The sequence below is a fragment of the Nansenia antarctica genome (genome assembly GCF_963989245.1).
Source record: "Nansenia antarctica genome assembly, chromosome: 1".
Lineage (NCBI taxonomy): Eukaryota > Metazoa > Chordata > Actinopteri > Argentiniformes > Microstomatidae > Nansenia > Nansenia antarctica.
The window spans coordinates 111,570,818-111,598,370 of record NC_137674.1 but is presented as its reverse complement, the minus strand read 5'-3'; the positions used below and the strand labels follow the sequence as shown (position 1 = coordinate 111,598,370).

At 46.4% G+C, this 27,553-nt stretch overlaps 1 protein-coding gene across 1 annotated transcript in view; it reads left to right on the top strand.

The window, feature by feature from the left end:
• Positions 1–3,605: 3,605 nt before the first annotated feature.
• The window catches only part of rnf13 (ring finger protein 13), a gene marked incomplete at its 3' end in the record, with an annotated part of 62,967 nt that continues 39,019 nt past the window's right edge, over positions 3,606–27,553 (top strand). The window contains 4 exon segments of the mRNA XM_080530173.1: positions 3,606–3,660; positions 12,862–12,996; positions 13,441–13,521; positions 23,455–23,580. Coding sequence (XP_080386299.1) covers positions 12,883–12,996; positions 13,441–13,521; positions 23,455–23,580 — 321 coding nt within the window. The 5' untranslated portion in view covers positions 3,606–3,660; positions 12,862–12,882.

The window sequence follows — 27,553 nt, the reverse complement described above, 5'->3', positions numbered from 1 at the left end:
GGTGGGGGGGTACGTCCGACCTCTCGTCCCTCTCCTCTGCTCTGACTGGGGGAGAGGACCTGTGTGTGTGTGTGTGTGTGTGTGTGTGTGTATGTCTGAGAGAGCCACCCCTGAGAGGGGAGAGGACCGTGTGTGTGTGTGTGTGTGTGGGAGAGGACCGTGTGTGTGTGTCTGAGAGACCCATCTCTGGGAGGGCAGGGACAGGGGGGACCTGGGGAGGCTGAGGAGGACCTGGGGGGGAGGAGGGGGGACCTGAAGGCGGGGGGAGAGGGGGGACCTGAAGGGGGTGGGGGGACTTGGGGGGGAGGGAGGAGGGGGGACCTGGAGGGGGAGAGGGGGGGGGGGGGCCTGGGGAGTCTGAGGAGGACCTGGGGAGAGGCGGGGGGGGGGGGGGTGGAGTACAGGAAAAATACAAATAAGAAAATGAAATGCTATAGGTCATGTGACCTTCTGATAACAATCTGTGTACCTCCTCTATCAGTGATCCTCCCAACACAGGGCTGTCTGCTGACTAGAACAGCTTTAAACACACATGAGTCAAGTGTACAGGAAAACAGGATCTTCATTATTGAGGGCAGTCTATTTCAAACCGCTTAAATCTTACTCAGGGTTTGGATGGAGAGAGATAGTTCACTTAACCCCCCAGATCTTCATACTACCACCCAAAAGAAAGGGGCACAAAGAAGTGATTCAGGCGGAACAGAATCGGACATCCAAACAACACAATCTACGGAATGTCTTGGTGGGAGGGACTGGCTGACTGGCGGCTCTGTTACAGGTCCTCTGGATGAGGAGTTGTGTTGTGTTCCCATGGCAACATAGCCTGCAAACAGAACAATGATTAGAGATGAGGTTTTCTACTAGGTGGCAGTTCACAAGATACAAGGGTGACCCTGGGAGGGCTGGGAGGGCTGGGAGGAGGACGCACAAAAGACTGATCTGTCTGCAGGGCGCCGGGGCTGCAGCCTGGGACCGCTCTCTCTCTTGTTGACAGAACAGTGTGTCATCGCTGCAGAGTTTTTTTTAACAATATTTTTATTATCATTTTTATATACCAACATCAAAGACAAAACAACAAAAGACAAATAAAGAGAAACATACAATAACAAAGTTCACAAACATAGACACACACAACTTGCATCAATTTTGGATTGAATAAAAAACAATACAAAAACAAAACTTTGTATAAAGTATTCTATCCTACATGATCTTCATGTATGGTTCCCACAGCTTGTCAAAGTCTTTCCGCTTGCCTTTAATAATATAGGTTAATCTTTCCAGACCAATACATTCCAAGAGCCCCCTCTTCCACATTCTCAATGATGGAGACCGCTCTCTTGTTGATAGAACAGTGAGTGTGTCATCGCTGCAGCGTTGACTTAAAACACTCAAAGTCAAACAGGCTAAGTCAAAGAGACTTGCAGTAATGAAATCCAACAACGAATGAAAAAAATCCAAAAACCAAATGTTATATTTTCAGTAAAGGGGGATGTTTTCACATGGAAAATCTTTGTGTTTTTGAGTGTAAAATCCTGTTGTTAAAGTCTAAAGTATGATAGTGTTGCTGCCTAACTAGACTAGTTCACTGCCAGGCAGAAACACATTAAAAACACCACGGTTCTCTGACGGACTTTTACAGTTGTGTTGTAAAAGTTTTATAGAGGACTTTGCTAATTTGCATGTGACCTTTTAAAGCCTCGAGATCTGTTCCCAAGTGAATGTGTGAAACCTTTGGGCTTCCCATGGACACATTTCTCTCACATGTCCACCTAAGGGAGAACCGATATGGTCCATATGGTCCTTTTATCCTCTCTTGTCGATGGTCGTACCAAAGACCCTTACCACCGTGATAAACCCCCATGACACTGCCCTTTACCTAGCTAGGGCTCACCCTCTACACAGTAGGTGTTGCTGTTACGCAGAAACACATAGAAATTCTATGTTGTATTTAATTAAGCAATATCACACGAAAGAATCCTGCAATCAAAATCAAGGAGATTGATTTAGAAAAAAAAGACATGAAACATAATAACATAATAACATAACAACACAGGACTAAACAGCAGCCATGGACAGACATGGACAGTATAAAAATACATCAGGGTACGAAACAGATACACAGAGACACATCTAAATACTGGTCCAAATCCTTTGGGCTCATGGACACATTTGTCTCACATGTCCACCTGAGGGAGCACCCATATGGTCCAGCACCTCCCTGGTGAGACTCAGGAGCAGAGAGACACCAGAGAGACAGAGAGACACCAGAGAGACACCAGAGAGACAGAGAGACAGAGAGACACCAGAGAGACAGAGAGACACCAGAGAGACAGAGAGACAGAGAGACACCAGAGAGACAGAGAGACACCAGAGAGACAGAGAGACAGAGAGACACCAGAGAGACAGAGAGACAGAGAGACACCAGAGAGACAGAGAGACACCAGAGAGACAGAGAGACAGAGAGACACCAGAGAGACACCAGAGAGGAAGGCAGTAGGAAGGCAGCAGGAAGGCAGCAGGAAGGCAAGGCCACTTTACTCCTGATAATCCACAGGGTGGACAGGAGAGAACGTAATAGTAATAACAGACTAGGTCTCACCCTAGGAAACCAGGGGGGTCTTTCATCAACGTCGCTAAAGGAAAATCCAGGCTTATTTTTTTGATAAGTCTTGTGAAACTTATCAACATAAGTCTGGATTTCCCTCTAACAAGTGTCAAGCTCCGTTGCTGTTTTTACTGAATGTGCTTTTGTTTTTATTTAATGGAATGTAGTGTCTGAGTACGGAGAAAAGCACTACACAAAATGGTAAAATTATTATTAGTATTATTATCATCATCATCATTATTATTATTAATATCGTTATTATTCTTATTCTTTTTTTAAATTATTATTTCAACACGAGATGCTTTTTAATTGGATTACATGTTCTGAAAAACTGCCCCAGGACCTGTTAAACAGGCTGTTAAACAGGCTGTCAGCATTACCCCTAATTTTCACTCAGCAAATCTTTATAGTGCACTTAGAGCCAAAAGAAAATCTATCAAAACCTCTTTTGGGATTCCTCAAATTACCTGTAGAGGGCGCTGGAGATCACGCACATTTAACACTGTGATGTTAGGTAAGGATCTGTACTATACATCATTAATGGATCTCTACCCTTACGTCATGTCAAAATTCCAACGGTTAGATAACGAACTGGTAACCATTACCATGTTACATTACATTGCATCACAGTTACGCCCTGATATATAAACATCTGATATGTGCACTGACTGACTGAGTTCGTTTGTTACTGTAAATGGTGGTTTGTAAATGCATCACGTGGATATGTTTACCTCAGGAACCACTTCCGCAAGTGACTGACTTGACTGATGGCTATTTCCACCAATCAGGAACCACTTTCGCAAGTGACTGACTGACTGATGGCTATTCCCACCAATCAGCGACGAGGAATCGGCCAGGGAGGCGTGTGCAAGATAGAGGAAGTTCCTCGCTCACATAGAAGGAGCTCGCGAAGGGGATTACTGTTGACATTCTGCCCAGCTGAACCTGTCTGGCTAACGGAACATATATTATATATACACATATACTGTAAACTATTGGTATGTCCACATCGGTCGCATATTTACCGTACCAGAAACTAATCGACTGATTTAAAGGTAAGGCTGTGTTACCTACCTAACATACTCTACTAGCTAACCGTGACTAGCTCAGTCTGCTAGCATAGCAGCAGGTCTGCCAGGGGTTGCTAAGCTACCGAACTACTTCAGAATGTCGTTATGTATGATGACAATAATATACAAACTACATATCTCATAACTGTACATAGCTCATAACTGTAGTGTGTATGCCTTTAAACCATACTGCTGTTTACAATACTACCTCTGCACACACATACTGTTACTGTATATGACATAGTCACCTAGTGTGCTCCATGTCTTAAGTGAGTGCATGTCTTCAGGTTAGGTCTTAAGACGACTTAAGACATCATGACAGACAAAAATGTCTTATTTTGGTTAATTAAGACATCTTAAGACATCTCAAGACAAGGTGATGGCTGGGTATGTATCACTACCTCTTGTTCTATTTATGTCATGCCCTTATATCACTATGTGCACTTCTGGTTGGAGGCTAAACTGCACTTCGTTGCTATAGTACTTGGGTTAGGGATGACAATACAGTTGAATCTAATCTAATCTGATCTAGTGAATCTAATCAAGCTTGAGTTGAAGGTCTGACTGGCCTAACGGTGTCTGTCTGTCCTGGAGGTAGCTGGTCTGGTCAGACATAGTCATAGTGAGCTGTAAGACAATAGGTTATAGATGATGTAGGTCTGTCACTCCACAACTTTGTAATGTATGTATGATGATTTTTGGTCTTTTTAAAACCAGTTGTTCCTCTTTTATGTCGGGTTATGCTGCAGCAAAGCTAATATCTGTATGGTAGGGGGGGAGGGGGTAATGTATATATATATATATAGGCCTACAGCTGTTAGTGAAGTCAGTCCTGCCTGCTAGATAGCTTTGTAGCTGAACAATAGGTTGTCATCTATGTCAAAGTCCCAGTGTGACAAGGTTAGTGGACATTCATTGACATGTGAAACAGCTCTCCCATCAGGAGTCAGAGGACTTTGACAGCTTCCTCTGTTGTAATCAGCCCCAGTCTTATGTTGAAATGTGTCACAACAAAAAGGTCCTCGAGTTTGTGCAATGATCTCTGTTCTATTATTAGCCTATCCTTTTCTCTATATCCCTAATGTGTCATCTTCTCCTAGTCACAGTAGTGCCACCTCTAAACATGACACTGATCTGTCTGTCTGAGCATGTAGACCATGGGGTGTTTAAGATAGGATAGGCCTATATTTGGGAGACATTTCTGTGCATTAAAGTAGCCTCGGTGATGCTGATGCAACGTATGCCATTTCCTCTCTCTTGTCTGAATCTTGCAACCAGAGAAGAATGGCCTCTCTCTGAGTCTGCACAGTGCATGTGTAGCTAGAATCCTTCCCACTATGATTTAAAACGGCACATAATTGGCTCCCTCCTCCACCCAACAACTGAGTTATGGGCATAGCTGGTGCATAGCTTCTCTACAGGCTGCTGCTGCAATACTAGGGCAGCCAGGATCCCCGATGGATGACTCTGTTATGTAACCAGCGCTCATCTGAGCAGATGCAAGGCTACTCTAGAGTGGATGCAAGGCTACTCCGCTTTTCCATTGACTCTCACTTAGCCCAGATGTGGAGTAGCGATGGCTAACAGGAGCCTGTCAGGCTTTTCCAGGCTAATGGTGGATGGCAGGCACACAGGCACTGGCACGAGGCTGGCTAGGCTATATTGAGATGGGACTGGCTGGCTGGGTTCAATGTATATATGACCGGCTTGTCCTTCACCTAGGGCTATTCTAGCATACAGCCCATTCCCTCGGCTCACATTACCCCTTCAGTGTTCAGACATGGCTCTTACATGGCAGATTGACACATCCAGGCCTGTTTGAGTCAATATTTATGAAATTCCAGGACACATAGGTAAGATGTACTTATCCCTTATGTACTTACGGTATGTACTTATTATGATATTTGTCCTGGACATTTACATACAAGAAAGACAGGAAAATGTAAAGCAGAGATGAACAGAGTTGCATGTAAACTGGGTCATCTTGTTAAATGTTCTTTTCAGCACGCGTCTGTCTGACAACCTGGTAGAATCAGTACAGGTTTGAAGACAGTAATGGAGAGGAACAGATAACTACTAGGGCTAACTTTAGGAGTTTTTTTTCTTTTTTTACCGATTTATTGCCACGCAATCAGCTTATCAGTCAATTGTTGGAATTTGGTATTTTTGCTCTAGGCACACGAGTCAGCCATATTCGGCGCCCCTGGAGCAATTAGGGGTTAAGTGCCTTGCTCAAGGGCACATGCAAGCATCCTTTCTGAGGCGGGGATCGAACCAGCGACTTTCCGATTGCTAGCCGGCCTCTCTAACCTCTAGGCTACCTGAATGAACAGCATGTGTGCAGTGTGAGGTAGTTATAGGTTAGTTCATTGCCCCAATGTTAAGGAGTAGGAGGTGGGAAAATAGATGGGTGACAGAGAGGAGGAGAGACAGGGCACAGAGTGCCGGAACCTGGGTAGAGAACCCAGGACCTTCAGGGTGAGAACCAGGGACCTTCAGGGGTGAGAACCCAGGACCTTCAGGGGTGAGAACCAGGGACCTTCAGGGGTGAGAACCCAGGACCTTCAGGGGTGAGAACCAGGGACCTTCAGGGGTGAGAACCCAGGACCTTCAGGGGTGAGAACCCAGGACCTTCAGGGTGAGAACCCAGGAACCTTCAGGGTGAGAACCAGGGACCTTCAGGGTGAGAACCAGGGACCTTCAGGGGTGAGAACCCAGGACCTTCAGGGGTGAGAACCAGGGACCTTCAGGGTGAGAACCCAGGACCTTCAGGGTGAGAACCCAGGACCTTCAGGGTGAGAACCCAGAACCTTCAGGGTGAGAACCCAGGACCTTCAGGGTGAGAACCAGGGACCTTCAGGGGTGAGAACCCAGGACCTTCAGGGTGAGAACCCAGGACCTTCAGGGTGAGAACCCAGAACCTTCAGGGTGAGAACCCAGAACCTTCAGGGTGAGAACCCAGGACCTTCAGGGGTGAGAACCCAGGACCTTCAGGGTGAGAACCCAGGACCTTCAGGGGTGAGAACCCAGGACCTTCAGGGGTGAGAACCCAGGACCTTCAGGGTGAGAACCCAGGACCTTCAGGGGTGAGAACCCAGGACCTTCAGGGTGAGAACCCAGGACCTTCAGGGGTGAGAACCCAGGACCTTCAGGGGTGAGAACCCGGGACCTTCAGGGGTGAGAACCCAGGACCTTCAGGGGTGAGAACCCAGGACCTTCAGGGGTGAGAACCCAGGACCTTCAGGGGTGAGAACCCAGGACCTTCAGGGGTGAGAACCCAGGACCTTCAGGGGTGAGAACCCAGGACCTTCAGGGGTGAGAACCCAGGACCTTCAGGGTGAGAACCCAGGACCTTCAGGGTGAGAACCCAGGACCTTCAGGGTGAGAACCCCGGACCTTCAGGGTGAGAACCAGGGACCTTCAGGGGTGAGAACCCAGGACCTTCAGGGTGAGAACCCAGGACCTTCAGGGTGAGAACCCAGGACCTTCAGGGTGAGAACCCAGGACCTTCAGGGGTGAGAACCCAGGACCTTCAGGGGTGAGAACCCAGGACCTTCAGGGGTGAGAACCAGGGACCTTCAGGGGTGAGAACCCAGGACCTTCAGGGGTGAGAACCCAGGACCTTCAGGGTGAGAACCCAGGACCTTCAGGGGTGAGAACCCAGGACCTTCAGGGGTGAGAACCCAGGACCTTCAGGGGTGAGAACCCAGGACCTTCAGGGGTGAGAACCCAGGACCTTCAGGGGTGAGAACCCAGGACCTTCAGGGGTGAGAACCCAGGACCTTCAGGGTGAGAACCCAGGACCTTCAGGGTGAGAACCCAGGACCTTCAGGGTGAGAACCCAGAACCTTCAGGGGTGAGAACCCAGGACCTTCAGGGGTGAGAACCAGGGACCTTCAGGGGTGAGAACCAGGGACCTTCAGGGTGAGAACCCAGGACCTTCAGGGTGAGAACCCAGGACCTTCAGGGTGAGAACCCAGGACCTTCAGGGTGAGAACCCAGGACCTTCAGGGGTGAGAACCAGGGACCTTCAGGGGTGAGAACCCAGGACCTTCAGGGGTGAGAACCAGGGACCTTCAGTGGTGAGAACCCAGGACCTTCAGGGGTGAGAACAGGGTTTCCGTTAGAAAAAATTGCCGCCGGACATCGTGTCCGGGAAGATTTCGATTTACCGGACAAACGTGAGATATTCCGGTCATCATATTAAAATATAATATAGCTGTTTGTCGCGGTGATTACTGTTGTGTAGCGGCCTATATATGCCATTTAATGTCTATTTCTCATCCGATACGATTAGATGCGAGCTATATAATATATAATAATACAACATGATTCGCATGCGCGCTATGCCATTATGTCCAGCGCTGAACGGGCGCCTCACTGGGAACTGAACAGACAGCATCGATCAATGAACGGACTCCACATTACGTTAACTGAAGTTTGTTAAATTGTTTGGGATTAATGTGAGTTTTCTATTTTCTCTTTCCAGTTTTACCCTTTTTTTATCAATAAAACAACGTCATTTCTATAACCAGGTCTCGCTGGTTGGGAAGGCATTTCGTTTAGCTGCCTGTCAAATCATACTTAATCGGACTCGGGAGTATGACAATGAGGAGAACATAACTGTTTATTGAGAAACAATTGATAGGCAGGCTGGGATACGTATATAAAGAAATACCACAATGTCTAGATGTATAACATTTTATTGAACAGTGCAAGCATGTAGGCTTCTGGCGTGACACGGCTAGCCTAATTTCCGTTCATATGCCTTTTATCAGATAAAATAAAATAGAATAAAACTCTTTGAAAATAAATAGGCTTTAAATTAACTTGCAATGCGTATAGGCTAATTTCCGTTCGATGTTACAGCCTAGGCCTATGCCTTTTCTCAGATAGATAGGGGATAGCCCTGTAAGCTCATACGGGTCTGTATGTCGTCCTGAAGACCGGCTGTTAGATCATATCGCTGAAGTTTGTCTCCATCTTAGTGTAAATGTTGTCCGTTTCGTTTGTTATCCTTGTTATTGTGCGATAAAGTTAAGGCGCTCCGCTTCGGGACACAATTTTCAGCTGAGCACCAAACACACACACACTCATACACACACAACACTGCCCGAGAGAGAAGGACCCGCCCCCCTTTAGTTAGCCTATTATGAGAACCAGGGACCTTCAGGGGTGAGAACCCAGGACCTTCAGGGGTGAGAACCCAGGACCTTCAGGGTGAGAACCCAGGACCTTCAGGGGTGAGAACCCAGGACCTTCAGGGGTGAGAACCAGGGACCTTCAGGGTGAGAAGAACCCAGGACCTTCAGGGGGTGGTTGTGCGTAATTGCCGGGTTCAGTAGCGCTAAACCACGACACCGGCATGCAAATGAGCATTTTGTCCACTGTTTGCTTTCAGTTTCAACTTGTTGTCATTAGGATGGGTTAGCTGACGTTGTGTAAAACCACTGTTATTGAATACTTCAGTGAACACATGGACAAAGAGCATGTCTAGTTTTTTTTTATTGATGTATGGATTGAGTTTGAACCCTCTCTGTACTAGGCTCCAAAACGGCTTATTTAGCAGGATTGGACTGGCTCCATGGATAGGGCGGAGGTACTGGGAAGTAGCTTAACAAATAGGTTTTGCTAGTTTGATATTTTAGTGTGGAGAATAAGGCTCTCTTTGTCCACGTGTGCGCTGAAGTATTCCATATAACAGATGGGGAGATGTGTAGGGTTGTGTAGGGTTAGAAGGAAGAACAAGACATACTTTATTGATCCCCAAGGGGCAATTATCATTTTTGCACACCCCCGCCCCCGAGACAACACACACACACACACACACACACACACACACACACACACACACACACACACACACACACACACACACTCCCAGGGAGAACCGAGCTCTGGGCTCTGATGGAATGGAATGGAATGGAATGGAATGGAATGGACTTTATTTGTCATTGCTACAGTACAGGTACCAAACAACGAAATTTAGGAGGGGTGGCTCCCCTGGTGTTAGGAAAAGGAAAAAAAACCTAATTTTAGAAAAAGCATAAAAGCATAAAATCACAAGAAGGTAAGGAGCTGGTTTACATCAATAAAGGCTATGTACACAATCCACTGTACTATACTGCACAGATAGTCAACTAGGGTTGTCATTAGGGATGCACCGAAATGAAAATTCTTGGCCGAGGCCGAAGCCGAATTTAAGGAAACACTTGGCCGAATACCGAATACCGAATGTGTATCGGCAGTTTTTAATTTTATCATTGCATAAACTAAATACATTTTGCTTTTTATTCATGCTTCTCAAAGAAAGAAATTGAGATTGAAAAAAAAGAACTTTTATATATAACTTATTATAACTAATTATCGTGGGATTTAATCTCTACTGCTTTCCAGGGTTCAAGTTAATGATATTCATGATTTGTTTCTACATAGGCTTCAGAAAGTATTTAGACCCCTTCACTTTTTTCACATTTTTGAATAGATTTGCCATCAATCCACACACAGTAATATAATCTAAGTAAAAACGTTTTTTAATGTTTGCAAATGTATTAAAATGTAAATACAGAAATACCTCATGTACATAAGTATTCAGACCCTTTGTCACTATTAAAATTAGGTCAAATGCTAAATGTCTTCAACAAGTCATTCAACAAGTTGAATTGAGTCCACCTGAGTGTAAGGATAATAGTTCATGTTATTTCAGAATGAATATCTTTTGTTTTTATAGTCTCTGGTTTGCATAGAAACCACCGCATGATACAGCTGCATGTCATAAACTCGTGTAGAACAGCTGGGAGTCTGAATATGTTTTCAACAAGGCAACAACTCTGCTTCTTCCGCTACGACTGCTAAGCTAACTAGCTAGATGAGTGTAAGGTTGCGTTCGTAAAGTCGCTCTGAGAGCGCTGGAGCGCACACTGGGCCCGACGTCATAGAGAAACCGAGTCATTTGATTGGACGAGAGGCATTCCACGAGTGCTGATCGGACTTCCTGAGTGAATTTACGAACGCAGCCAGTTTTGAAAGCGCGTCGCCTCGCGCCGCGCGCCTGTTGAGAGTTATATTTAATTGTATTGCGTCATCAAAACACGGCCACTATTCGGTGGTAAACATTCGGTGTTTTCACACATTCGGCCGAATACCGAATGTGCTTTATTTTGCGATATTCGGCCGAATACATTCGGTGGCCGAATGTTCGGTGCATCCCTAGTTGTCATATTGCACAAAAGTATTTTTTCACATTATTTTAAAGTGTCACAGTTTGCAGGCTTGAAAATGTACATGTTTGTGCCTCAGCACTAGCTGCCATACAATCCGTCCGGACTGTCCTGGGCCCAGAACTTAGGCCTTTTCTGTGTTCAGGGCCTTGACGGCCCTGTGGTAGAAGCAGTCCTTCAGTCTGTTTGTCTTAGCGGCCGGGGTCCTGTACCTCCTGTTCGAGGGCAGCTTGACAAAGTGTACGTGCCCAGGGTGGGTCGGGTCCCTGGAGATCTTGGAGGCCCTCCTGAGACAGCGTGTGTTGTACAGCTCCTCCAGAGAGGGGAGGGGGGCGCCGGTGGAGGCTACTATAGTATTGAGGCTGTTTAGAGAATGCTTTTTGAATCCTTTTAATGTTAGGGGTATAAGTTCACTATATAGTCCTTGGTCCAGTTTAACATTGGGCTTTTAGCCTAGTTGTCTGTTATAAGCCATAGACATACATTCGATAGTCTGTTATAAGCCATAGACATACATTCAATAGTCTGTTATAAGCCATAGACATACATTCAATAGTCTGTCATAAGCCATAGACATACATTCAATAGTTGGAAGCTTTTTGTTTATATGTAAGAGGGTGGGTGGACCTCAGACCCTGCAAGTATTTCGGCAAGGGGGGGGGGGGTATGGGCGGCTGTTAGTGCAGAGGATGTTGTCATCGACAGGGAGGAGGGTGGGTGGGGGGGGGGGGGGTTAGATTCCCAGTGCGAATCCCAAAGATCTTACACTTGGGTGTAATATATTCGGTTCGCTATGAGACTATGGCGGGACAAATGAGACTATGGCGGGCTGCCACAGTATAGAAAATTAATGTGAAACACTCTGTCAACACACAGGACAACCTTGGCACAGCTAGCATAGCATACTCTCTTTATTAAAAACCCAGAGTTTCCTCACCACGAGACCCTCTCTCCCTCTCTCTCTCTCTCTCTCTCTCTCTCTCTCTCTCTCTCTCTCTCTCTCTCTCCCTCCGTTGTGGTCTTTGGTCTTTCCATGGTGATGCGGTCCAGCCTGTTAGTCTGAGCATCTTTGATTTCGCTAGAATCGATTTCAGACATGAGCTGAATCTATTATGATCTGCCTTGTTTCAGCTCAGTGTAAAGTCTCATAGACACCAGTAATGACACATAATCACTGTTTCCTCTGAAACCCACCCAGGTGTGTGTCCTCTGTGGCAGCAGGTGTACAGACACAACACAAGCACTGTTTATGTATATATACGTATATACGTACACCATTTAGATGACACTTATCCAAAGCGACTTTCATTGCAGTGAGTGCGTACATTTTTCAGTATATATGGTCCCAGCGGGAATCGAACCCACAACCTAAGCATTGTTAGCGCCTTGCTGTACCAACTGACCCACAGAGGACCAGCGACCACTGACGGTCTGTCTGTGTCCTGGAGGACAGGTGTGTGTCTTTAACAGGTGGTGTGTGTGTGTCATTAACAGGTGTGTGTGTCATTAACAGGTGTGTGTGTCATTAACAGGTGTGTGTGTGTCATTAACAGGATAGGTGTGTGTCATTAACAGGTGTGTGTGTGTGTGTGTGTCATTAACAGGACAAGTGTGTGTGTGTTTAACAAGTTTGTGTGTCATTAACAGGTGTGTGTGTCATTAACAGGTGTGTGTGTCATTAACAGGACAGGTGTGTGTGTCATTAACAGGACAAGTGTGTGTGTGTTTAACAAGTATGTGTGTCATTAACAGGTGTGTGTGTCATTAACAGGTGTGTGTGTGTCATTAACAGGACAGGTGTGTGCGTTGCAGGTGTGTGTGTAGGTATGTGAGATGCTGCTCTAGCAGGACAGGTGTGTGTGTGTGTTCCAGGTGTGTGTGTAACACAGGTGTGTGTGTGTGTGCTGCTCTAACAGGACAGGTGTGTGTGTGTGTGTGTGTGTGTGTGTGTGTGTGTGTGTTCCAGGTGTGTGTGTAGGTATGTGAGATGCTGCTCTCCCTGGGGATGTTGATGCTGTCGGCCACGCAGATCTACACCATCTTCACCGTCCAGCTGTTCGCCTTCCTGAACCTGCTGCCTGTGGAGGCCGACATCTCTGCTGTGAGTTGCACACACACACACACACACACACACACACACACACACACACACACACACACACACATCTCTGCTGTGAGTCTCACACACACACACAGACACAGACCCCCCCTCCCTCCAAACACACACACACACACACACACACACACACACACACACACACAGACCCCCCCCCCCACACACATACACACATACACACACACACACACACACACACAAATGCTCCTGACACACAGACCAACAGACAGACAGACAGACCTCACTCCCACAATGCCGTGTGCATCTCTAGGCCTAGCTGTAGCTCTCTAGCCTAGCGTGTTTGGCTGAGTGAACAGTTGGATGTGAACAAATAATCACATAGTTAACTAACCAGTCCTGTTACATAGTTAACTAACCAGTCCTGTTACATAGTTAACTAACGAGTCCTTTGTGTGTTTATGGTTTCAGTTTGCGTTTGACAACAGGACAGGCACCTTTGACGACCTGCCTGCACGGTTCGGCTACCGGCTACCCAGCGATGGACTGAAGGTGGGTACCACAGGTCAAAGGTCATATAACGTACACTGACTAATCCAACACCTCAGGGTTAACGAGCTGTCAGCCCCTACAGATCACCACTCCTTCACTGTTACTGGATAACCCTCCGTCAAATATAAACACTTCGTAAATGGATTGGCTTATATGGCTTTATCCAAAGCACTTTACAACGGCCTCTCATTCACACATTCACACGCACATTCACACACCAATGGCGGCAAGCTACCATGCAAGGCGCCGGCCCGCTCACTGGGAGCAATTTTGGGGTTCAGTGTCTTGCCCAAGGACACTTCGACATGTGGCCAGCCGGGGCTCGAACCGCCGATCTGCCAACCTTATGCAGGGAAGACAATCGTGCTAACTGTGATACCTAGAAAAGGTGGTTTCTAATTAATGATGTACTAAATATGGACTATGTTTATATTGTTTATGTACACACACACATACAGTATGTGTACATAAAGAACATAACAATGTGTCAAGACCCTACATACTGTGTGTGTACAAGCTGTCAAGCCCCTGCAGATCATTACACAGACTATATGCATGTCTGGGCTGTTTACATTACAATCATTCTTTCACTGTTATTGACGTGAGTTAAAGAATAACTGTCCTTAAAACACATGCCAGATATGCGACAATTGCGGAGATTCCTAGAGAAGGAAGTTTATAATTAACGATGTAGTAAATAGGCACTGTCTTTAAAAGATCATAACAAGCTGTCAAGCCCCTACATATACACATGTTTATATGTTTTACCTGAACGCTCAACAGAAGAATATCGCAGGGGACTTTGGCAATTATTTGGGGGCCGCTACCCACACGTTTAGCTGCGTTGCTCATTCCACGAATGCATGATCCTTACAAGTTGTACCCCGTTGTAAAGGTGACTAATCAGGCTTTCCAACCATATAAAATACAATACCAATCGGTATTATTAAAGGGGAGGAATAATCGACCGAAATAATGTTTCCGAACTTTTTTTGAGGAGTTTATATATACAGTATACAGTATATGTGACTGTAGATCCAGTGACGACAGTGAGAGAGAGAGAGCTCTGTGACCTGTTCACACCAGTGTGTCTCTCTGATGAGGTCACATGTGATGAGGTCACGTGTGATGAGGTCACATGTTATGAGGCGCCCAATTGTTGACCCACACACAGCTGGCATCCACCCACACAGCTGGCAGCGGCCGGTGATTCACGTCTGTGTTTGTAAGCCGGCCATTGTTGCTTCAAAAGCTTGTTGTTGTCAGCAGGCTGGTGGTGCTTTAGCCCTCAGTGAAGGGGTTGTTTCGGTTAGGGGTGGGCATCGACGATCGATAATTGATCGATAATTGATCGATAAGGATCTTGGTCGATCACAAAATAAAACATTTGGTCGATCACAAAAAAAAAAAAAAAATTTTTTTTTTTTGGTGATCGACCAAATGTTTTATTTTGTGATCGACCAAGATCCTTATCGATCAATTATCGATCGTCGATGCCCACCCCTAGTTGTTTCGGTAGGGGGGGAGGGGGGGGGTTGGGGGGGGGGGGGTTAGTTTTGAACCTCCGTCGAGCAAGGTTGCTTCCTAGTTTGGAAACCACCGACCATAACAAAAAGCGGAATCGCCCCCTTAGAATAATATTCCCCTTGTTCTAGCCCTCAGTTTGGAAACACCCGGAAGTGACGTTTGTCTGTTTGTCAGCGTTGTCTATAGCAGCTAGCTAGGGGCTATGGGGCTTATCCAAGGCTGTTAGCATCAGCAGCACCCAGGGTCACTGCAGCTCAGCCTCGGGGTGTCAGCGTTAGGAGGGACGGAAGCTGTGAGAGATACTCGTCTCAATACTCTGGAGTAGTCTACTTTCCTTGTCTCCTTTCATCTACTACCACTAATAGGAAGTACTTGCCTTCTTTCATTTACTAACACTATAGGACGCTATAGCCTTCTTTCATTGACTACCATTATAGGAAGCTAGCCTTCTCTCTAAAGGCCCTTTCCCACATACAAGCCTTCCCAGTATATTACATGGAATTTCCCGTGTCGGCGTATGTCTGAACGCGACTGACCAGGGAAATCCGCCCGGGCAATTACCCTGGTCGAGACCATGTATAATTCCATGGAAAGTCCCGGGTTGTGTTAAGTGTGAATGGATGCCTGAAGATCGCCTGGTCAGTCTCCTTTCTGAGCTGTCCTGCATCGCGCAGTCAGAAGGGCAGAGCGCAACAAAGCCCCCCCCCCCCCGCCTGGCCTTACAGCTGGGAGGCTTCAGGACTTCAAGAGGCTGTAAATCTGCAGCTGCCAGACCAAAATATGTCACATTTTTATTTAAGAAAGAATCTTACTACCGTACTATACTCTTTAGCATGTTTTAGAACACTTGGGGTTAAAAGTAGTCTTCTGGCTTCAGATCCAGCTACAGCAGGGTCTCCCTCTGATAAGACATTGATCTGTGTGTATCATAGGACCTTGTGGTACAGGTATGCAGATCCATATTAATAATCCATTCATAAGCACTTTGAGCTGCAACGTTTGCAGGATAAGTGCTATACAAATGCAAGTTATTATTATTATTATTATTATTGATATGATATGCAGATCCATATTCTCTGTACAACCTTCCATATCTCCCTGACTGTGTGTGTGTGTGTGTGTGTGTGTGTGTGTGTGTGTGTGCGCGCGTGTGTGTGTGTGTGTGTGTGTGTGTGTGTGTGTGTGTGTGGTGGGCTAGGGGCTTAGGCAGCTCACTGGCCTCACCTCAGAGTTGTGGCACAGAGCAGAGTCAGGGGTCAGGGGTCAGGGGTCAGATCAGGCCGCCAGCTGAGAGAGCAGCACTGACCCAGAGCTCTAGGCTGCAGTTCAATCCAAAAAACCTCCCCCTTTCCCTCCCTTTCCCTCCCTCCCTCCCCCTTTCCCTCCCTCCCCTCCCCCCTTTCCCTCCCTCCCCTCCCTCCCCTCCCCCCTTTCCCTCCCTCCCCTCCCTCCCCTCCCCCCTTTCCCTCACTTCCCTTTCCCTCCCTCCCCTCGCTCTCCTCCCCCCATTCCCTCCCTCCCCTCCCCCTTTCCCTCCCTCCCTCCCCTCCCCCATTCCCTCCCTCCCCTCCCCCATTCCCTCCCTCCCCTCCCCCTTTCCCTCCCTCCCCTCCCCCCATTCCCTCCCCCTTTCCCTCCCTCCCCTCCCCCCATTCCCTCCCTCCCCTCCCCCTTTCCCTCCCTCCCCTCCCCCCATTCCCTCCCTCCCCTCCCCCTTTCCCTCCATCCCCTCCCCCTTTCCCTCCCTCCCCTCCCCCATTCCCTCCCTTCCCCCCCTTTCCCTCACTTCACTTCCCTCCACCTCCCCTTTTCCCTCCCTCCTCTCCCCCCTTTCCCTCCCTTCCCCCCCTTTCCCTCACTTCACTTCCCTCCATCTCCCCCATTCCCTCCCTCCCCTCCCCCCTTTCCCTCCCTTCACTTCCCTCCACCTCCCCTTTTCCCTCCCCTCCTCCCTTCTCCTCCCCCCCCTCCCCCTTCTCTAATCCCTGTGTACTCCCCTCTGCTGCCCTGGGGTGACCTGGGTAGGACTAAGCAGTGGACGGGTCGATGCAGGGATGGATAGATCCTACGAAAGGCAGGGAGGAAGAAATACCTTTAGACTTTAGCAGCAACTCATTTCCACCATATTGATTTCAGCTGTTCATTCCAGCGTTTCCCATTGATTACCTAGACTGTGGCGGCCCGCGCGATTCTTCTTACATGTGAGAGATCTGGCGTGGTCTTTGGGATTCACACTGCATCTGCACCTACCTGTACCTACCTCCCCTCAGGTTCACTGTGACTACACCACATGTGAGAACTGAACGACGGAGACTCAGGAAGTTGTGGTTCCTTAAATGTTCAGGAAACAGAGAGGGAGGGTTTCATGTGATTACTCCCATGCTGTACTCTCACTCTCACTTCATCTTTACATGCAGACTGTCGTCAGTCCATACCAGAGACAGAGAGAGACAGACAGAGACAGACAGAGAGACAGAGAGAGACAGACAGAGAGACAGAGAGACAGTCCATACCAGAGACAGACAGACAGACAGACAGACAGAGAGACAGAGAGACAGTCCATACCAGAGACAGAGAGACAGAGAGAGACAGACAGAGAGACAGAGAGACAGAGAGACAGACAGACAGACAGACAGTCCATACCAGAGAGACAGAGACAGTCCATACCAGAGACAGAGAGACAGAGAGAGACCGAGAGAGAGACAGAGAGAGAGACCGAGAGAGAGACAGAGACAGAGAGAGACAGACAGAGAGACAGAGAGAGAGACAGACAGACAGACAGAGAGACAGAGAGAGAGACAGACAGAGAGACAGAGAGAGAGACAGACAGAGAGACAGAGAGACAGTCCAAACCAGAGACAGGGAGGAGGTTCACACCACAGGACCAGTTTAGAAAAGTGACACTTGCCACCATGTGAGAAAAGCCTTTCTGACTGAGTACGGCCCTGTCTGAATGCTTTAGGCATCCTCCCCTCCCTTGAGGTCACCACTGATGTGATCCAACTGGATCGGTGAAAGTCGGCTGCTCGCCCAATGACTTGGGGTTTTCACTACACCAGGCAAACGATGCAAAATCAAGCCCAGGATAATTTGATCAGTGGTTATGGAAGGGACTGGGGAGGAACAATAGATGCTTTTTTAAGATTTTAATTTATTATTATTGTTGTTGTTGTTGTTGTTGTTATTATTATTATTATTATTATTCAAAAAGGCTGCAGGTTTATCGAGGCCAATATGCAAAGAGGTTCCTTTGATGTCTTCATGGAGTTCTGTTTGCTCAGAACAGTGCCTTCTTTTAGCAGGGACAGGAAGTGTGATGTCATTTCCTGTCACATGCCAGTTGGGGGATAGAGGAGGGGGTGGGGCCTGGGAGGTGCAGTCAGGCAGCAGGAATCTGCCTGTGGCCTTGGCTGGGTGTCCTTTTCTTTTTTTAAAGTTATTTTGGTGGAGAGGATAGAGACAGTAGAGATTTGACAGGAAGGAAGGGTGAGAGAGAGAGAGAGAAGGGATGACATGCAGGATATGTCCGCGGCCGGAATCAAACCGGGAACCCTGCGGTTACATGGTTATATACCTGTGGTTACATGGTCGAAGCTTAGTGTGTTACGCCAAGCGCCCTGCTGTGTGTCTTTCACGCAGAATGTTGAGTTGAGGGTAAGAGAGCTAGTACTACTGACCTGTCTGTCTGACAGACTAGCTGTGTGTCTCCTAAACCACAGTACTGACCTGTCTGTCTGACAGCCTAAACCACTGACCTGTCTGTCTGACTGACTAAACCACAATACTGACCTGTCTGTCTGACAGCCTAAACCTAAAAAGAAATGCAGCTCAAAGTGCTTTTCAACAGGAATAAAAACATAAAGTGAATATAAAAACATAAACAATATGCAATATAAAACGTACACAAGCATAAAATGAAAATAAAAGCAGGGGAAAGCAGTAAAAAGAAAAGGTAAAGATAAAATACAATTAAAAATAAATTAAAAATGTACAACCTCTGCCTTAACGCTTAGTAACCATATCGCTATCCATCTTCTCATCAGCAGAATACCTTTTCCTCTCCATTTCATCTCCCTACCTCACACAGTCTCTCTATACTCACTGGCTTTCCACCAGCGCCTCAAACATCACTTTTGGGAAAAGATGCTAATCATCATGGTGATTGTGCTAACGGTGCTAATCATCATCAATGCGCAGTGAAGTCTGTTTTTGGCTGGCTGCCGCTCCCATACTGGTAATACAGACAAACTGTCCAGCAGCGTTGTGATATAATGTGGTGTCATAAGCCCTGAGTCAGCGGGCCCAGCCTCTGAGGCTGGGGAAGATTAGCTGCTCTGGGTCTGTCTGAGGCAGGGGAACGTTAGCTGTTTGGGTCTCTCTGCGTCTCTCTGGGGATTTCCCTCTCTTGCCTCAGATAAGCCTGAATGTTCTTTCGGGGCCTCGCAAAAAGGAAATGTTTTCGTAGCCTACTTAGAGACCGAGGTTCTGGCCCAAAGCCCGACCGATCTCATTTCTGCACGGCCCACTGACCGGCTATCTATGCCCCTGTGTTCCACAACCAGAACCCAGAGCCCAAGCCCGGGCCGGCCTGGGCACTCCCCCGAAAAAACACCACTTTATACTTTATAGTTCCTCTTTTTACTGTGGCCAATATGGACTTTTTTCAGTTTTTTTATTTGTGTCGTTCGACTCTCTCTCGATTTTATTGGGTTTTATGGCAGAGTTTCTCTCTCTGTTTAGCTGTTCCGCTGGTCTCCCTTCCAACCTGCCAACCTTCCTCTTTTTCAGTTCTGTATCTTTATAACATATGATGTTATGATGAGATGTTGGGATTTATTTTTTTGGCCGCTCGGCCGTTTTTTTTCGACGGGAGAGTTTTAGAAGCGGTTTCAGAAGCTTCCACGTGGTGTGTGCTGTGCTGTGCGTGTATGAAACTTAATCCCATCTGATTCTGGAGTCGTTGGGTTTGTTTTAATCTCTTTAAAAGAACCCAAGCTGGAGGCCTTGTTGAAGTTAATGATTCATCTGTTTTCCAGAGGTTTTACCGGAGCGAATGAAGACCCAAACAGACTGACATCCACCTTATTTACCTCTACTGACTGAGATTAGCTATCTGAGCATTCCTGCATCCAACCCAAGAGGAGGGAGGACAGAGGCTTAACCTGACAACACACACTCACACACTCACACACTCACACACTCACACACACTCACACACTCACACACTCACACACTCACACACTCACACACTCACACACTCACACACACTCACACACTCACACACTCACACACACTCACACACTCACACACTCACACACTCACACACTCACACACTCACACACACTCACACACTCACACACACACACACACACTCACACACACACACACACACACACACACACTCACACGCACACACACTCACACACACACACACTCACACGCACACACACTCACACACACTCTCACACACTCTCACACACACACACACACACACACACACACACACACGTACACACACACACACACGCTCACACGCACACACACACACACACACGCTCACACGCACACACGTACACACACACACACACACACACACACGCTCACACGCACACACGTACACACACACACTCACTCACACAGACACATGAATCCTGAGAGAATGGAAAATCCCACAAGCAAACCCCCCCTTCATTCCTCCATGAGGAAGCCAGCAGCCCAACTAGTCACCAAGTCCTGCTGTGATAATGGAAACTCACCTCTGTGTCACTATGTGTGTCACTATGTGATTGTGCACCAAAGGCTTACAGGATTGTGTCACCATTTCCCCACAGAAATATGATGACTGAGTGGATTATTCACCTTCGAAACGTGACACAAACTATTTGTTTTTAGAAAATAATGAGAGGGGTTAAATGATTAAAATATATATATATATATATATTTTTAAAAAAAAAAAAAAATTGTAATATTATATCTAGCACTGATCATCAGTGCATTAGTGGTTGAGGTAAAAATCGATGATTTCTCAGTGGCGTCATGCATCATCATTCCTGGCCAACAGGGGGAGCTGTTGCCTCTTGTTTCTGAGGCGGGAGGAATGTGAGGCAGTGGCACAGTGACGTCATGGCCCAGCAGCTCTGCTGAGAGGAGGAGGTGTCTGAGGAGATCCCACATGGTTTCACTTTGAGACAGGATCCTCCTGTATGGACCTGGTGTCAGCTTCCTCTCAGGAGGGTCAAGTCAGCCAGCGATGACCCCTGACCCCTCACCCCTCACCCCTCACCCCTCAGTACAGAACCAGAACAATGGCCTGGCAGAACCCTGCCCACACACATTCCTCTTCAGTTCAGTGGTCATCCTATAAACAGATATGATGATCTGTGTTTCAGAGACGCTATGTGCTAAGTGTTAGCTCATGCTATGTGTTAGCTCATGCTATGTGTTAGCTCATGCTATGTGTTAGCTCGTGCTATGTGTTAGCTCATGCTATGTGTTAGCTCGTGCTGTGTGTTAGCTCGTGCTATGTGTTAGCTCGTGCTATGTGTTAGCTCGTGCTATGTGTTAGCTCGTGCTATGTGTTAGCTCGTGCTATGTGTTAGCTCGTGCTGTGTGTTAGCTCATGCTATGTGTTGGCTTGTGCTATGTGTTATCTCATGCTATCTGTTAGCTCATTGTGGATTTCCTGTCTTGGTTGAGATGTGATGATATGGATTCATCTTGATGCTGCAAGGCCAATGTTGAGGAACCATCACCGTCTAATGATCGCAAGGTTGGCAGATCGGTGGTTCGAGCCCCGGCTGGCCACATGTCGAAGTGTCCTTGGGCAAGACACTGAACCCCAAATTGCTCCCAGTGAGCGGGCCGGCCGGCGCCTTGCATGGTAGCTTGGCCGCCATTGGTGTGTGAATGGGTGTGTGAATGGGTGAATGAGAGGCCGTTGTAAAGCACTTTGCTTTTTTTCTCTTGTGTGCTTGTTCGTACATTGAGATAAATGAAAGCGATTCTGATGCTGATGAGAGAATTACCTCAGAGTGGCAGGTGGAAGAGAGATGCTTTTTTACCAGCTGCCTGACTCTCTCTCACACACACACACACACACACACACAGACTGAGAACCCCTCAGAGACAGCCGCCAGACTCAGCTGTGAGCGTGTGTGTGTGTGTGTGTGTGTGTGTGTGTGTGTGTGTGTGTGTGTGTGTGTCTGACTCCACAAAAGCGCTGTCAATCAGGCTGGATGTGGTAAAGCGCTGTGCACAGACAGACAGACAGATAGAGCTCCTGAGAAGAACTCATCACCCTCACAACCCTCCCGCTCCCAGCTGACTGGAGATGCTGCCTCACAGTCCCCCTGCATTCCAAACCAATTTACACCCCCCCCCCCCCTCCACCACACCTCTCCCCTCCACACCCTGACTACCACCTGTACCCACACCTGACCAGGATGTGAGAGTTCCACAGTCATGGGTGTGTGGTTATGGCTGGTGTGTCGTCTGTGTGTGTCGTCTATGTGTGGAGTCTATGTGTGTTTAGCATTAACAAACAACTCTGCAGCCCAAACTTTTGATGGTGTGAGAATCTCAGTGGGTTAAACGCGACAAAACTGAGACGCCTTAAGGTGTGTGTGTGTGTGTGTGTGCGCGTGTCTGTCTGTGTTTGTGTGTCTGTGTGTGTCTGTGTGTGTCTCTGTGTGTGTGGTGTGTGTGTGTGTGTGTGTGAAGTAGAAAGAGAGAGACTGCAAGTGTTTGTGTGTGTGTGTGTGTGTGTGTGCGTGCGCGCGCGTGTGTGTGTGCGCGTGTGTGTGTGTGCGCGTGTCTGTCTGTGTGTGTGTCTGTGTCTGGGTGTGTCTCGGTGTGCGTGTGTGTGTTCTGTGTATGGGGGGGCTTACATCAGTAAGCCTGCTTGTGATTGGCCTGGGGGCAACGGAAGAATTCCTGCCAAGATTCTGATCTCTTGTTTATTTGCATTTTGTTTCATCTTTGGATTTTCACTGCTCTCATTTCTATGATATATATAATTATTTCATATTATTATATAATTTCATCCCTAAACCTGTTTCCTTCCCTCAAATCTAGATTAGTTTAGACCTTAAACACTTTTTTCAGTTATTTGCCTTTGGATCATCATTAACTGACGCTAAAAACCCATCTTTTAAATATTGCCTTTAAATGACTAAATCATTAAATGATGATTCTATAATGATTGGAGCACTTTGAGCTGCAACGTTTGCAGGAAAAGCGCTATACAAATAAAAGTTATTATTATTATTACTGTGATGTCACATGATGATGCTACTGATGTCACATGATGATGCTACTGTGATGTCACATGATGATGCTACTGTGATGTCACATGATGATGCTACTGTGATGTCACATTATGACGCTACTGTGATGTCACGTCTGCAGGGCTTCCTGGTTGGCGCGCGGCCGGAGAATGCGTGCGAGCCCATCGAGCCGCCCCCCCTGCGTGATAACCTGACGGGGGCGTTCATCGTTCTCATCAAACGCTTCGACTGCAACTTCGATGTCAAGGTGAGACGCTGCGCTTCACACACTCACACACACACACACACACACACACACACACACACACACACACACACACACACACAGTCGCCACTTAAGCCCTGATCTCAGGTCAGTCTCCTCTGGTACCTCCTGAAGGCCACGGGTTAGGAACCGTGCAGAGAAAAATGATCCCAGATCTGCTCTTAAGGGCCCCCAGTCACCTCCGCCCCCCCCCCCCCCCCCCCCCCAGATGTAGGACAGGACACAGGAAGTAGCTGTTGCCCAGTCAGGGTTTCCTGTGCTGGCAGTCAACCCCCTCCCTCCCTCTCTCCCTCCCTCTCTCCTTCTCTCCCTCCCTCCCTGCCTCTCTCCCTCCCTCCCTCTCTCCCTCCCTGCCTCACTCCCTCCCTCCCTCTCTCTCTCTCTCTCCCTCCCTCTCTCTCTCCCTCCCTCCCTCGCCCCACACTTCCCCCTCCTCCTCTCCTTCATCTGCTGACAGTGTGGTCGATGAGCTTGTCCTCTCCGGCACCCTCCCTCCCTCTCTCCCTCCCTCCCTCCTCACCCCTCTGATGCAGAAATGCAAAGCTGTAAACAAACAGCATCGTCATGACGATGTGGAGTGGAAAAGGCTCCACTTCCTCACATCAGAGTTCTTTTTTTCTTTTCTTTTTTTTTCCCCTTTAATCCATAACAGCCAATCTAGTCATAGGCTTTATAGTTTATTTACATTCCCTGCAGTTTTGTGGAGGTCTCAGCTTGAAAACTTATGATCATCTACCTATCCCCAGCCAACACCCTGATACTCTTTGGTGATTGGTAAGATGTCCATCATCCCTGTGTAACCACAGTCTCTTGGAGACACAGATTGTGAGGTCATCATGTGTGTCAGCAGCCCCTGTGCCCAACACAGCACAACTAGAGCATGCTGGGTCAAGAGCAGAGGCTGCTGTCACATCAGAGTTCTGACGCAGCTAAAGACTCTTATTACCCTATAGGAGAGAGGTAGAACTATTATTAGCCTATAGGAGAGAGGTAGAACTATTATTAGCCTATAGGAGAGAGGTAGAACTATTATGATGGCTTCTGTTTTGCAGCTATTTAATTGAAGGAAGTTAACTCTCATCCATGCCTTTATCTCCTCCAGGCAGATGGTGAGTGCAGATGAGGTTGACTGAGGGGTTGGGTCCAGTTTAATGTAGAGTTGTGTGTCGTCAGCATAGCAATGGTAGGGGATACCATGCTTGCTGATGACACGGCCGAGGGGTAACATGTACAGGGTGAAGATGGTGGGTCCGAGTACGGATCCTTGGGGGACACCACAGGTGACAGGCTGGGTCCGGGACTTTGCACCTCCCAAGGAGATGCACTCGGTGCGTTCGGAAAGATAGGATGTGAACCAGTCCAGAACAGTGTAGCAGAGTCCGATAGTGGAGTGAAGGCGGTCTAGGAGGATGGTGTGGTCGACGGTGTCAAAGGCGGCTGTGAGGTCCAGGAGGATGAGGAGAGAAGGAGAGCCGGCATCGGCTGCCATGAGAATGTCGTTTGTCACCCTGACCAGTGCTGTTTCAGTGCTATGGGCTATGCTACGGTTTCTTAAGAAGGGGAGTAATGATGGCTGTTTTCAGAGGTGATGGGACATGGCCAGACAGTAGGGAGTGATTGATGGTTTTGTTGATCAAGGGGCTTATAGGAGAGAGGTAGAACTATTAGTACCCTATAGGAGAGAGGCAGAACTATTATTACCCTATACACTGTAAAAAAAAAACATGTAAAAAAACGGTAAAAAGTCTGGCACCAAAAGTTGTCAACATTTACCGTCAAATTACAGTAAAATAGTGTAATTAAAATAAAGTGGAAAAGCAATTAATTTACAGAAAAATATGTTTATATTTTTTACAGAAAACCACTGTTATTTCACCCAAAAACATCCGTAAAATTCAGCAGTCAAACACTGTTATTTGACAGGTTTTTCCTCAATTATTACGATCAAACACCTTCAATAAAGTGACAGAACTTCAAGTTCAGCAGTCAAACACTGTTATTTGACAGGTTTTTCCTCAATTATTACGATCAAACACCTTCAATAAAGTGACAGAACTTCAAGTTCAGCAGTCAAACACTGTTATTTTACAGGTTTTTCCTCAATTATTACGATCAAACACCTTCAATAAAGTGACAGAACTTCAAGTTCAGCAGTCAAACACTGTTATTTTACAGGTTTTTCCTCAATTATTACGATCAAACACCTTCAATAAAGTGACAGAACTTCAAGTTCAGCAGTCAAACACTGTTATTTGACAGGTTTTCCCTCAATTATTACCATCAAACACCTTCAATAAAGTGACAGAACTTCAAGTTCAGCAGTCAAACACTGTTATTTGACAGGTTTTCCCTCAATTATTACGATCAAACACCTTCAATAAAGTGACAGAACTTCAAGTTCAGCAGTCAAACACTGTTATTTTACAGGTTTTCCTCAATTATTACGATCAAACACCTTCAATAAAGTGACAGAACTTAAAGTTCAGCAGTGAAACACTGATTATACAGGTTTTTCCTCAATTATTACGATCAAACACCTTCAATAAAGTGACAGAACTTCAAGTTCAGCAGTCAAACACTGTTATTTTACAGGTTTTTCCTCAATTATTACGATCAAACACCTTCAATAAAGTGACAGAACTTAAAGTTCAGCAGTGAAACACTGATTATACAGGTTTTTCCTCAATTATTACGATCAAACACCTTCAATAAAGTGACAGAACTTAAAGTTCAGCCGTGAAACACTGATTATACAGGTTTTTCCTCAATTATTACGATCAAACATCTTTAATAAAGTGATGGCACTTGAAACTCAGCCGAGAAGCACCGTTATTTTACAGATTTCTCCTAAATTATTACCATCAAACATCTTTAATAAAGGGGCATCACTAAAAGTTAAGCAGACAAACACTTTTATTTGACAGATTTTTTTCAAACAAAAAGCTTCAACTGCCAACTGCCATAAAATAACAGTTGTATTTTGGAATTTACTTCACTTATTTTGGAATTTACTTCACTGCTCAAAAAAATAAAGGGAACACATAATCATTACACTATAACACCAAGTAAATTCAACTTCTGAGATATCGATCTGTCCAATTAGAAAGCGTAAACGATTGTTAAACAATTTCATCTGCTTTGGTGCAAATGAAAGTGACAACAGGTGGACAGGAGAGGCAACAGCAAGACAACAACCAAAAAGGGAATGGTTCTGCAGGTGGTGGCCACAGACCGTGTCCTCATCCTTTCTGACTGATTTTTGGTTACTTTTGCATTTTGCCAGTGCCCTCACCACTAGAGGTAGCATGACGCGGTGGCTGTATTTTTATGGCATTTACATTTAATGTAGAAAAACAAAAGAAATCTGTAAAATAATACAGTGAATTTCTGTGAAATAACATTTTTTTTTTACAGTGTAGGAGAGAGGTAGAACTATTATTACCCTATAGGAGAGAGGCAGAACTATTATTACCCTATAGGAGAGAGGTAGAACTATTATGACCCTATAGGAGAGAGGTAGAACTATTATTACCCTATAGGAGAGAGGTAGAACTATTATTACCCTATAGGAGAGAGGTAGAACTCTTATTACCCTATAGGAGAGAGGCAGAACTCTTATTACCCTATAGGAGAGAGGTAGAACTATTATTACCCTATAGGAGAGAGGTAGAACTATTATTACCCTATAGGAGAGAGGCAGAACTATTATTACCCTATAGGAGAGAGATATAACTATTATTACCCTATAGGAGAGAGGTAGAACTATTATTACCCTATAGGAGAGATATATAACTATTATTACCCTATAGGAGAGAGGTAGAACTATTATTACCCTATAGGAGAGATATATAACTATTATTACCCTATAGGAGAGAGGTAGAACTCTTATTACCCTATAGGAGAGAGGTAGAACTATTATTACCCTATAGGAGAGAGGTAGAACTATTATTACCCT